The following is a 14,231-nucleotide window of genomic DNA, read 5'->3' as shown; positions in this document are numbered from 1 at the left end:
ATTGTTGCATTGCAATTTATGCAAAAATGCGAGGCAACAATCAAAATTCAATCAGACAGCAACAGTTGTCAATTTAATGCGACGCATAATGCGAAACTACATTGCGTATACGCAATATGCAAAACAGCCAGACAGCCAACTGCAGCGTGTGCAGTGTGGGTTGATTATATGCGCAACATGACAGCCGCATGTTGCAACTTGTAATGAGTGCACAACAAGCACAGGCAAAACTTTGCTGCACATTGCAACTGCGGCATTTGTGGCAGACTTCACAAGAGTGAAGCGTGTGTGTGTGTGTGTGTGTGTGTGTGTGTGTGTGTATATGTGTCTTTTGCTGCCGTATGTCAACTGTGAAAGTTATGCGAATTAATAATATAAATTGTTTGTTAAATCAGCCAACGATTGCACATCGAATTCACATAGCAAATAATTATGAAATTGAAAAGCAACAAAAAAATCTATTTTTTCAGCTACTTTGCATATAATGAAATATAGAAAGTTAATAGGGAAATGTTATTTTTTTTTATTGTAATAAATGCATTACTCAGTTTTACGAATTATTAATACAAATTATGTGTTAAATCAGGCAAGAATTTAGATGAAATGCAACTTGCGATTAATTACGAAATAGCAAAAGCTGAAAAGGTCGATTGACTAGCAGTTACATAGCTTGATGAATATGCGAATTATTACTTTGAAAATATAATTAAATTACATAAAAACTTTAAAAGTGACAACTGGCATAAAATTAATTTGTAAGGTATTTTTTTAAAATATATTTTATGAAACAAACCATTTGATCTATGCAAGCTCAATTATATTTCATTCAGTTATTAAGTTGTCTGAACATTTTTGGAATTATAACACGAATGGATCTTTCCAATAATAATAATACTACATGACAAAGACAAAGATGAAATACAAAAACTAATAAAATATATGATGTTAAAAAATAGTCAAAAATCACTTGAATTTTGCTGTTTAACAATAATAATAAACTGAGCTAAAAAGCAAAATATATAAAGCAAAGAAATGGCAAAGATCATTTTACTCTTTTTATATTATTGTGTGGTAAATAGATTCAAGAATTGTGTAAATTACTAATACAAATTACGTGTTAAGACAATAGAAATGTAGTTTGAATGCTGTCATTTAATAATTATAAGATATTATCATATTCCATAAGTAAACTACTAAAGTAGTCAATGTAGTTGAATGTAAATACAAAGTTCTATTGAGTTCTCTTTCAAGATTACTCGTCAGTCTGACAAATACATGGTTGAATCTCATACATAGCGAGCAGCTTGAAGAACCGACAGCAGTAAACATGCAGAGAAAGAGCGCACAACGAGAGCATTAAGGAAGCGTGTCCTTTACTTTACGCTTTATGCTGCTTGTTGCCATCTGATTTCGATGTGTTGTCAGTTGACAATGTGTCGCACAAAGATGAAGCGCGTCCAAATCATAAATGAGCAATAAATAACACATTGCCACATGTAAAGCTGCCACAAGGCAGCAGCAGCAGCACAAAATAAAATAAAATGAAAGGAGAATCAAAAGCAAAGAACATGACATCGATGACGACGACGATGAAGATGAGGAAATGTTCTCATATATGAAAGAACGAACGAACGAACGTCTATCTTTTATATAAATACATTTATAGATGTCGTCGAAGCTGTTGAACGTGCCTCATGTTGCTTCTTTCGAGGGTTGCTTGCAACAGCAACGGGAGCAACATCAGCAGTTGAGCTTGGGGTTATGCTTCAGCCTGGACTGAGCTTGTTTTTGCTTTGTTGTTGATAAAATTTAATCATATTACACATATTTCGCTCTTTACGGTCTGTTACCCCAATAAGGCTGCGAGGCATGAATGTTTCTACTCTATGCTGTATATATATATATATATATACTCAGATATGTGCTTGTTGTTTACATGCTCACCGACAACAAAATGGGCAAAATAACCAATTTGAAAATTAATGCCTCGAGGATATTATTCATAAAACTCTCAGTGTACTCTCGCTCTTGCTCTCTGCTCTTAAAAGAGAATACATGAATGAGAGCGGCAAATGTAAGCAAATCATTTGGAAGCCAATGCACAAGAGCATATCCTGTTGGCCACTGAACGCTTCCGACCCTGCGGGCTCCTCACACACACACACACACACACACAACATATATTTATGCATGTAGATTTTTGGTTAGCTTCTAGCTGGGTCTAGTTTCCCTTCCTCTTCCTTTCGTGCTTTTTTTTTTAAAGAGTCCTCCCTTTTGTGCTGCTGTAATTGCCCTGCGGTATTTGGCGCGTTGAAGTTTTGCCAGCGACCGCAAAAGTTTATTGCGCGCTATAAATTTAATGCAAAAGCATTTGACTGAGACAACGACAACGACAACGACGAGCCGGCGGAATATGCACTGAATGCCATAATTCAATTTCCAGCAATTTTCGCTAAATGCCAAACACACACAGAGAGAAAGAGAGATGCAGAGAGAAAGAGAAATGAAACCGAAAGTTCGCCCCAAAAATTGCCGAGCAAAGCCGGACCCGGCGAAACGAAACTAGCGCTAAGCCCACAAATTTGTATCTGCTATCCAATAAGTGAAAGGCGGTCAGAGAATTGGGGGAGGGGGCGTGGCGGGGGCGCAAGGCATTTGTGCAATTCGTTTGAAAATTTGTAGGAAAAATAAAATGCGAAATCAAGCAGCTGCTGCCAAGGTTAAAGGGCGTCAGTCAAACAGTCAGTTAGCCAGTCTTCCCTCTCACTCTACTGCACTCCCTCTCTCTCTCTCTTTCACTCTCTTGGGCAAGACACGAACTTGGGCATCGTATCAATGCGCGCGGCGGAATAAAATGCTGTAGGAAATGATTGCGGAAATTACACTAAATCGCAGTCAGGCGCGTGTGTGTCGCCCACACACACACACAAACACACCCAATACACACACTCACTCACACACTCATACGCATAGCGTGTGCCGGATCAGCCTTTGGCGCCTTCAGGCAAATGCCAACGAACGAGCGGCCCAAGCGGCGGATGAGTAATGTAAATATTTTGTTGTGGGCCGCGCTGAGACATTTTTGATATGCTTTTCCACACACAGAGTACTGCAAATTTCATAAAGACTATATAAACCGTTTGGCTTTGCAATAATAAGATCCATTCAGCAAAAAATTACAACTCTTTAGCTTGTGAAAATACTGAACGAATATGGCTGCAAATATTGCATTTAATGGAGGTTGTTAGAAATTCATCAAAAATATAGAATAAAGGAATATAAAAAAAATGTGAATAAAAAATACATTAATATAAATTAATCAAACATAAAAAAAATTATAACATATTCGTATAAAAAGTGTGATAAAATTGTTACTATATTAAGGTATAAGCTAATAAATTAAAAATAACAAACTTTGTTACTGATTTTAGTTATTATACATGCATCAAAAATATATAAAATAAAATATAAGTATATAAAATAATCAAATTGCAAAATTTCAATATAAGATTTAAGTGATTAGAATATTTTACTTCATTTTTCCTTTCATTATTTTCAGTGACGTTATTGAAAATAATAAAAATAATAAAAACTGAAATGGAGATGTTTCTTCACTATTGTATTTATAAATTCTAGTAGCCATCTTATTATCTTAAAATGAAATTCATTTTATTTACTATGAATGAATAAAATATTTGGATTATTTTCTACAACAAATAATACAATGTATTGTAGTAACAGAATATATTAAATAAATTTCATTCATTTCAGTTTTCTTTTTATTCTTAGGGGACTCCCATAAAATTGACTTTAATTTATAAAAATTAAAAGAGGATAAAGTAATTTATATTCAAAAATATAACTTAAAGATGTTAAATACAAATTATGAGCGCATTTTAAAAATGATTTTTTTTATTTTTTTCTACATATTTCTCTATTTGCGGCACATTTGAAATTATGTTCAATATAAGTAATCAGAAGACGTAAAAATTTAAGTTATAGAATAGGAATATTTTGTTAATTGTGAAATAGAAACTTCGTCTGCACTTCACTAAGAGAGTATTTGCGCTTCGTTGCGTAGCACATGTAATTTATATTTATTTTGTTTTATATTTCCTGTTGTCGCTACTCCGGTTGTTGTTGTTGTTGCTGTTGTGAAGGGCTGTCGCATTTTAAGTAAATAAACGTAACAGTAAATATAACATGTTGCTCGAGCGACTGCGTCTGCGACTCGCTGTCAAGTGGTTTTCGCAGTGTCTGAAAGTTTAATAAGACTTTCACTTTAATTCGTGGCACGTGGCACGTGGCATGAGGCATGTGGCATGAGGACCCCCAAAAGAGTTGCCAAAGTCAAATATGGCAGCAGCTCAGGCAACAAACAGCAACAAGCAGTGGCAAAAAAAATATTTGACAAAAACCCAAAAGAGCAATTTGGTATACGACACATGCTCAAAAGCACAGAGAGAAAGAGAGAGAGAGAGAGAGAAAGACAGAGAGAGAGAGAGAAAGAAAGAGAGAAGGAAAAGAGACCCCTCGCAGTCTTGTGGTTGTAAATGATGTCGCTTATGGCGATCAGTTAAATGCCTTGACTTGACTGCTGCCTGTCGCGTTCTGTGATGCCAACTAATTTATTTCGGTCGCGCGTGTCAAAAAAGGTTATATTAAAGTATTGCTCAAGTTGTGTGTCAACTTTCATTTGCAGTTCATTGGAAAATTTCAGTGAACTGCCAACTAAATGCAAGCCCATAAACTTCACTGCATTACTGATAATTAAAAGAACACTCGCTCTTCCGAAATCAATGCCCAATTATGTGTGCATGCTGCAGCATTAAATTTATATTCATATTTAATTCTTTGCGCGATAAAATAATTGCCAAATATTTACCATTAGCATTTCGGTTTAGTAATTGTGCGTGCGATTAACTAAAACGCTGCTAAATGCAAATTAATATTGTGCACTGTTTGTTTTGGGAAGCTATTTAATTAGAAGCAAATGCATTTCCAAACGGAAGTTAATCTGCAATTGAGACAACTAAGCGAGTGTGCTAGACTTTGAGATACTCGCAACCGGTTTTCAATAAAAGCAATATAATACGATATTAGTCGAATATACAAAAGTACACTTAAAATACTTAAATATACTGTTACCTAATTTCTTATACAAGATACCAAATTAATATACAAAAATACTAAAAATACTAAAATATGTCACTATCCGTTTTCAATAAAATCAATATATACAGATATTGATCTTAAAATATATGAATTAAATATACTGCAAAAATACTGAAAATATACAAAAAGGCGATTTATGGTATAATTATAAAAAATATACCAATTTAAAATGCCAAAAGTACTAAAAAATAGTGAAATATACCGCTACGTATTTTCAATAATTGCATTCAATGCGATTTTTTTTTAAATATACCAAATTAATATACTAAAAAATACTAACAAATACTAATACATATATACTGCTGCCCATTTTCGAAGAAAACAAAATCGTGAGGTGTTAATTTTAAAATACAGCAAAGAAATATACTGCAAAATACTAAGAATATATCAAGATGAGTATTTGGTATATAAATATAGTATGATACTATATTTAAAATATGTAATTTTTGCACATTTTGTCTGACTGCAACCAAATTTTCACGAGTGAGAGTTGCTACATTTATTATTGTATGTACCAAAAATCGACTGTAGCTTCAAAAGTGTCAGAAGGGTATGGCTATATGGTCTCGGCTGTTGACGCTGACCCAAACATTAACATATAGAAGAATACTTTATAAGGTCGGCGATGCCTCCTTCTGCCTGTTTGATTGAGACACAAAGTTATAATACCCTTCTCTGCTTTGTGTATTGGGTATAAAAATGCACTTGAAGCACATTTAATTTGATTTAAATATTGTTAAATTGCATCAAATAGTTGAAAGTTAAAAATTCTTGCAAATCGCTGTTCCGACCAATAAATTTAATTAGTTTAAGTAAAGCGCTGTGGTTTGCTGGTTGCTGGCTGCTGCTGCTGCTCTTGTTGTAACCAAAGCAGCTGCCAGAGCCACACGCAGTGCAGACCGAAAAACTTTGCCAAATTAGTTCAAAGTTCAAATTTGGGGCAACACCACGAAAATGGAGGAAAAAACCAAACAACGGCGAGTCAATTATTAAAAATAATTACTTTAGCCAAAGTTGGCACACAGTGCAAGTATTTTGTAGGTATTTGTATAGTCGAATCTTTCTCTTCGTCTGTCTGTCTGCCTGCTTTTTTATGCTGTCTAAACTTGCCCCACACATACAAAGAGAAAACGCAAGTTGAGCCATTTGTTATTTATAAAAGATTAAACCGCAGAGCAAAAAAAAAGCATGCGATAAAAGCAAAAATTATAATAATATTTACCTAAATGTGCCTCAAGCTCAGCCACAGCTTCAGCTTTAGCTCTTCAGCTCTTCAGCTCTTCAGCGCCTCTTTTGTCCCTTTAAGTATGTGTATGAGTATGTGTGTGTGAGAGTGTGGGTGTGGCTTATTTATGGCCACGTCCCTAATTGAATTGCAGTTTATTCGGTCGGGCATACTTATACACAAAAGCTGGCCGCGCAATGGCCACAATTTTTTAATTAACTTTCGGTGTTGTGGCAAAGGTCATTTCAGTAGGAGTTCGAGAGAGACTGAAGGCTCAACTTCAGCCGCGGAGCCCAAATGATTTATGCGAAACAATTATCAGTTTAAATGGCTTATTGAAATACGCAAAACATTTCACCTGCAGTCAGCTTTAATTTTATTATTTTTCCACGTAACAAGATTAAAAAGTTTTGCGACTGTCGCTCGCTGCTTTCGCTGTTCACACCACGAGGAAAAATACACAAAGTCCGGGCAAAAGTGTTTTGCGATTGTGTTTGCATTAGCAGTCAACTGAGAAAAACTTGTTGCTTAATGAAAATGGAAATTGCACTAAGCATTTGCAACAACCCAACACTCACAGTTCTCTGCTTCTCTCCTCTCCTCGCTTCACTAAACCAACCGCAACAAGAAATCAAAGTTGTAAAATGCAAACATGCTACACACAAATTAAATAAAAGCAAAAGCCCAAACAAAGTGCAGAAAAAAGCTAGAAAAACGAAGAGAAAACTGCATGTGGCCAACGGCCATTGCAGCACCAAAAATAATTAAAAAGGCAAGAGAGAGTGAAAGAACAGAACTTTAAAATACCCTGCGAAGCATTCTTTTATTGGATTTTATTTAAAATAAATAGGAATACACTCTGCAAAGCTGTCTTTAGATTTCATTTCAAACAAAATATAAATTTCGCATTCTGTAGATTTCATTTCAAACAAAATATAATATTCCCTGCGAATCTTTCTTTAGATGTCATTTCAAGCAAAATAAAATCAGCTACAAGTGCTGAGCAAAATGTTACCACAATATTGAATATAAATTGTACAATAATATAGTCTAAATGAAATTGAAATCCAGTAGAGAATACATTCATAGAATTCTATTTAGTTAGTTGAAATTAGATGACAGAGATGACCTCCTGCATCTTCTAAAAGAAGAGACTTCTCTTATGGACTTACAGCACTTTTATTTGTGCCTAGCACTCTGCTGCTTTCTATATCACACTTTTCTAGTAGGAAAGTCTTGTATTAGTTTATTAACAGCAGTATTTGATCAGAAGCACACACAGTGGCAGTTCTGCCCTCTGTCAGCTCTGTAATAGTTTCTCCTAAACAAGCACATTCATCTGATTCACATATGCTAGAAGATTCCGATTATCGACTATCAATGCTTGGAATTTACAACTAAAAATAATGCTGCTTAACTCTTGGAGGAGGAAACTTTCTGCGTACGCTGACTCAGCTTGTAGCAGCGCCTTGTCAATATAAATTTGATGTACTATACTATACTATATTTTGATTGTGAGACACTCACCTGTGGCTCGATGCATGAAGATAGGTGCACTGCAATGAAATAAGGGGAAAAAAAGAAATTGTTACTTATGCAATAAATATAAAAGCAGGAAAGTTATAGCTAAGCAACTATCAGGATTAGAGATAATGAAATAATAATACATTTACGTTATCTTATAGTTGTTTTGTTTACTGCTTAACCATTAATAAGTTTGTTTAAAACAATTTATTCATCAGTTTGAACAGAAGTACGCACATCTTTACACTCTTGTAGTCACCAACATACATCTAAAATTTATAATTCTATTTAACAGCCAGACTTTGGCTGCACATCTACAAGTTTCTGTATTATTCTTTGGCTGAAATCAATATACAGTTAAACCCAGACTATAAATTTTCCTTCGCTTGTTGGCAAAAGTTTAACGGAACATTGCCTTCAACCGAAAATTGCTCTCAAAACTTGTTAACAGTGTCGATGATGATGTCCTGGCACCACGAGTCCATACTCCCCATTTGTAGTCACCGATGGCCTATATTCCGCCATGTGAGTCATGGGATAACAGCAGACCTCCTTTAAGCTATCCAACTTGTGATCATCGATGGCAGCTGTGTGAACGGCGCGCAAAGAACGAACTTTCGCATATTTCTTGAACTGTTCTTCGCCGTATTCTGCCAGACTTTCCTTATAGATCTCTGCATATTGTTTGTAGTGTTCCTTTTGAGCCGCAGGAAACCATCCAAAGCGATCATTCCAACGATCGTGTAGCAGATGAACTTTCTTTGCAATGAGTATGCGATAGTTGAGCTGGTCAATCGTGATGATATCCTCGTGTCTCATTTTGCCTTTTAGTATATTTATTTTTTGGTTGCTTTATTGTGTATTTTATTTGGTTATTTAAATGGGCATCAAAATGGAAGCCAACTATTTTACATTTAATAATAATACAAAAAGTCAAATGCCTATTGGGAAACAACCTCAATTGCATTTATCAAATGAAAATTGAGCGCCGAAAATTGCATAAAAAGCGCATTTGTTTCCAGTCGAACAGTCGATACCCTTGACTGCAAAACAGTTGCAAACTGGCTGTGCAAATTATAATACCCCCAAAGGCAACAATGGCAAAACACAACCGAATGTAGTGCGGTTGTGTAATGGCAAAAAAAAAGACAGTCAACCAGCCATTTGGGATTGTTTATTTGTTGGCATTCAAGTGCGACAAATGCAACAAATTTGCGTTGTTCTGTTTGTTGCCAGGCTAAAATTAAATGCCATAAACTCTGCGTAATTTGCGATACACAAACAGAGAATTCACTCTCGCCTCGACTCGACGTACCAATTAAAACAACACGCTAGGCAAATGTCGCGCTCTCAAAATCTAAATCTAAATTCGAATGCGAATGTGAAAATTTAAATCTAGACATCTGCAAAATTCAAATGAAAATCCAAATCCAGTCAAATACAAAATGAGTAGCATCCGCTGAGTGTTTGTTCTGGAGTGGGAGTGTCACGTTTTGTGTGCCATAAATTTCGCATTATTGCGCGCGTATCCGTGCATAGATTTTCATGCATTTCGGTTAATAAAAAAGCAGCAGCAGTAGCGGCAGCCATAGAAGCAGCACAGTAAATGGCTAAAACACATCAGAACAAACAGACAGAAAAAAAGGAAAGCTGGCGAAATGAAATGCCAGCAACAACAATAATAACGATGGGCAAAAAGGCCATTTTGATGGGCAACATGGCGTATGCTTAACCACATCCGACTACACACTTCCGCGCATTTGGTGTAACAAAACCGCGCGCTGGTTGTTAACAAATGACTCGATGTGGTCGGCGCCTTGCCAACGCTGCGGGTTAGACTCGACACCAGCAACAACAAGAGCAGCAACATCAACTGTGGAGACAACAACAACAACAACAATAACATCGAGTGCACAGACAACATTCGCTGCCTGATTGCATATCTGTAATGACTCATTTCACATGACCATTCTGAGGGAGAGGCGAAAGAGGTAGAGTGCAGAGAACTCCACTGGTTTTCACATTAAATCACATTCAAATAGCGCGTTGCTGGCTGCTGCATCAGCACTTGGCATTAGCAGCGCACACAGCACACAGCACCCAGCATCCAACATCGCTGGACAACAGTTTTAAGTTGCAAATTACAGCAGCATGTCGTCCGCTTACTCCTCCAAAAACTCGTCGAAAAATAAATGAGCAAGCGGGCTCGACTTTCAAATACCCGTTAAGTAAAAAGAAAGTACAGATTTAAGCAATACCAATTGGTCTTTATGATTGATTAAGCAACTAAGAAAGCTAAAAATGAGTGTGCTCGACTGTGAGATACCCGCTACCCTCTGTTTTTAAGAAAAGCTTAACAGTGCGGTATTATTTTAAAAATATACTAAATAAATATACCAAAAAATACTAAAATATACTGGTACTCGTTTTAAATAAAAACACAATTTGCAATATTATTATAAAAATATACCAAAATATTATACCGAAAAAATACCAAAAATACCAATTTAAAAAAACACAAATATTGCAATATTACTCTAAAAATATAACAAAATATTATACCGAAAAAATACCAAAATATACTAAATATATAAAGGTAAACAGTAAGGTATTATTCTAAGAATTTACCCAAATAAGTTCCCTATAGTATACCGATGACTATACTTAGTAAATTGTTATACTACTTTCAAAATATACCATATTAAGCATTTTAATACAGTTACTTTTATTTGAAAGTAAACGATGTTTCAACTAAGCTTTTACCATTTAGACTGTGAATTAATAGATAAGTCAGTGAATCATTCCAATATTTTTTTTTATTTTTTGAATCATTCAGTTAATTATTTTATTTTTCTTTTATAATGTTAACTTGTCTCAAAACTTTGCACTACCTGCATTGTGATATACATATGGTAGATATTTTCACCCTAAACGCTAAGAGTTGGGAGGCTTGCTTTTTTTGATGAATCAGTCAGTTAATCAGGACAATACACGAATTTTTAGTACATGGTATTCACACTTTTTACGCTTTACGCTCTCTCAGCTATTCTGACAACTGTCTTTTAATATAAATTATGCTCTTATTTTTACGGTCTTGTCTCTTTTGAAATTCTGTACTTTCATATGATTAATGTAAAACTTTCGGAAAGTTAAATGTAAATGTATTTTCCACACTGGTATCTGTAGCTTTCATATTCTCTGTGCTTTAGTTGTTCATATGAACGGACACAAATTGGTCATACCCTTTTTACTCCATTAATAGTCGGGTATTTAAAGAGTATATGTTGCACTCGTGTTACTCGCATAATGTTGCCTCCAACTCATGTGGCAGCTGCGGTCAAAGTGCAGCCATTAGTCGTCGCCCAAAAATGAAATCTACGCTCTTTCCTCAGCTTTACTCTGCGCTGCGTTGCTCTGCTCTGCTCTCCAGTTACCTCTGATCCCACGACATATCCCCAACTCCTTTACCCCCTCTCCCTCCTCGAGTGTACGTGCGCGGCCTTTAATTAGTCGCGCGTTGACCGCAGCAGGCAAACAATCGCAGTGACTGACTTTGGCTTCTGTTTGGTTCATTCACCCGCCTCAGTGTCAAAAGGTTATCATTCCACTGGGCTCGGCCGAACTGTAATTGGCCTAAGTACGAGCAAACACCTAAGGGCCATGTCCGAATTCAGTTGACTGCTACTTAAACTCCCCCCCGAACTCTGGGCAACATGTGTTTTGTTTATGCATTGAAGTGCTGCTGGCTGTCCCATTAAATACTCCTAAGCTGAGCTCTCTTCATGAAGTCAGAGCAAAAGAAAAAAGCACTGCTATCGAGCTCAAATAGTTGGCATAGTTTTGTTATTCATATAAAATGTGCAAAGTTTTGAGATCCAATTGCACAGCTGCGTGTTGTGGGTGTGTGTGTGTGTTTAAATATTGAAAGCCCGCAGCTAATAGTTTTTAAGCGTGGCGAACTTTTGCAAACGCCCAAAAGGTCAACTGCATGTGCGACAGATAACCGAAAAATCTGCCAAAGTTTTTGGTTAGCCTCGTTTTTTGCTGACACTGGCAGAAGCTACCGCTGCAACCAACAACTGCTGCTGCTGCTGCTGCTGTAGTTGGCTGCAACAATTTTGAGTTTATCACACGTGCCAAATTTGTGCGACCAACTCAACTCGCCTGCAGCAGCAGCAGCATCAGCGGTGGCGCCTCAAAAAACGTGCAGCATCAGTTTGGCCCGCAACGAACTACGTGAGAGTTGAAATTGCAACCTCTTCTCTTCCTCTTCCTCCTTCTCCTCCCTCCTTTTAGTTTGTCTGCATCTGACAGTTTAGCTAGCATTGGTGATTTATGCAGCGGGTTCAATGCAAAAAGTCAACTAGCCAAGACATAAAACACATAATTTATGTCGATTTTTGTGATGGCTTTCGGCCATCCACCAACCAATAAGAAGAAGAAGAAAACCATCTACCCCAAAACTCAAACTGAAACGGAAAACGTACTGTGCGCCTAATTGACTGATTCTTTGCTGGCAATTTGAGAGTCTAAGCACATTAGCCTATTTCCTCTCTTAGCAGCCCCCAGAAAACAGCCCCAACATGTCCTCACAATAGCCGATGACCCTTTTTCTGTGGGTCATCGTCGGCATACTCTATCAAATATAACTTGGCCATCAGTCAGAGCTGACCTATACTTAAGTTTCTTCTGGAAATAACAAAAGTTCATATTTAGTTCTCTTGCTAAATATGAGCTTAAGTTTCTTCTTGATATTAAAGAAGTTTATCTTTAGTTTTGTCACTACTTTTCTTTAAAATTTTTGAACTAATTTTAAATCTAGGGAAATTGGAATAGGTGAATTTTATATTTTTCATGCTAAATATGCGAAACATTCTGTTTGGAATTTTTGAATAATTTTAAATGTAAGGAAATTAGAATATTGCTAAATGTATTCATCATTCTATTATTCAATTGTGAAGAATTTTAAATCTATGGATATTAGGAATATATTTTTGTAATTAAATTAATACAACAACTAAAATTTCTAAGGCCTTATGTGTAACTTTTTATTATCCCTTGAACATAATTTTTTGCTGTTTTATTTTAGAAATATTATATTTGTGAACAAATTGTTATATTATTCCTTTTTGTAAATTGAAATTAATTTGAAATCTAATTTACTTAAAATATTGTATTATTTTAAGCAATTTAATTTCGTTCAATATGTAAAAAAGTTAAGGTTGATTCTTAATTAAATTTCTGTGGCAATTTTGATTAGTTAATTTGATCTTTTCCATTGAAAAGATAAGTCTATAAACTTAAAATAACATATAATACTCATAGAAACGTTTTTAATATATACTTCTATAATTTTGTAATGTTTTCTAAATTTTCAACTCTTTATATTTATTTTATATCTCCTAAGATTTTAAGTGTATTATCTATTCGTCTGCAAAAAAGTGTTGCTCTTAAAAAAAAGAAGCTAAAAAAATTGTTGCTCGCTTTTTGCTAGCGAGTTTTTACTATTATTGTTTGGCTTTTATTTAGCCATTTTCATTGTTATGCGATTTTGTGGGCCATATTATTGTTACGGTTGGCTGTTACCCACGCTTCAATGCCATCACTTGGCATCTTTTCATTCTCATTCTCATTCTCTGATTCTGATTCTCATTCGCATTCTCATTCTGATATTCTCTGCCGCGTCGCAGTTTCCCCTTCGCTCACGTAATTTAATTCAATGTAGCGTTTCAAATTGAATCTGTTGAAAGAAAATAAGCTAAAGTTGCTTTCTCTGTTTTTTTTTTCTTTTTTGCTTGGCCACAGGAAATTTCCATTAGCTTCGCTTAACAACGATACAAAAAAAAAAAAAAAGAGACGAAAAAAATTAAAGAAATTGCCAACAATGGCCGCAAACTGATTCACCGAGTGTTGCCAAATTTAATTGAGCAATGACAGCAAATGTGTTGACCACATGAGCAATGGGAAGCCGTTGACCAAAGGTCGCTTGAAACAAAAACTAAAACCGAAACTGAAAACTGAAACTCAAGAAAATTAATTGCAATAAACGTGATGCCAGAAGCAGGACTCAGCACTCAGGACGCAGGACGTAGGACGAAGGACTACAAGATCCTTGAACGCCCCCGAAACTAATGAAGTGTCGCAATGGGATAATTAAGATTTTAATCGCTCTCCGTGTCCCGTTTGTTTCTCTGTCCCTCTGTCCTCCTGCCTTGTCTGGCGCGTGTTAACGCGCTTAGTTTGCAGCTAGCTAGTTGGTAATTAGTATTTTATGATCGATTTGTGTGCACACATAAGACTATAATTT

The 14,231-nt window shown here is 35.7% G+C and overlaps 1 protein-coding gene across 1 annotated transcript; it reads right to left on the bottom strand.

The window, feature by feature from the left end:
• Positions 1 to 8,318: 8,318 nt before the first annotated feature.
• LOC117565293 (uncharacterized) lies at positions 8,319 to 8,837 on the bottom strand. The gene has a single exon (XM_034244327.2). It carries the CDS (start codon positions 8,741 to 8,743, stop codon positions 8,369 to 8,371), a length of 375 nt encoding a protein of 124 aa, XP_034100218.1. The 5' UTR covers positions 8,744 to 8,837; the 3' UTR covers positions 8,319 to 8,368.
• Between the last annotated feature and the right edge of the window lie 5,394 nt (positions 8,838 to 14,231).

Source organism: Drosophila albomicans, chromosome 2L (genome assembly GCF_009650485.2).
Source record: "Drosophila albomicans strain 15112-1751.03 chromosome 2L, ASM965048v2, whole genome shotgun sequence".
Classification (NCBI taxonomy): Eukaryota; Metazoa; Arthropoda; class Insecta; order Diptera; family Drosophilidae; genus Drosophila; species Drosophila albomicans.
Note: the sequence above shows the minus strand (reverse complement) of the source record. Positions and strands in the feature narration are given on the sequence as shown.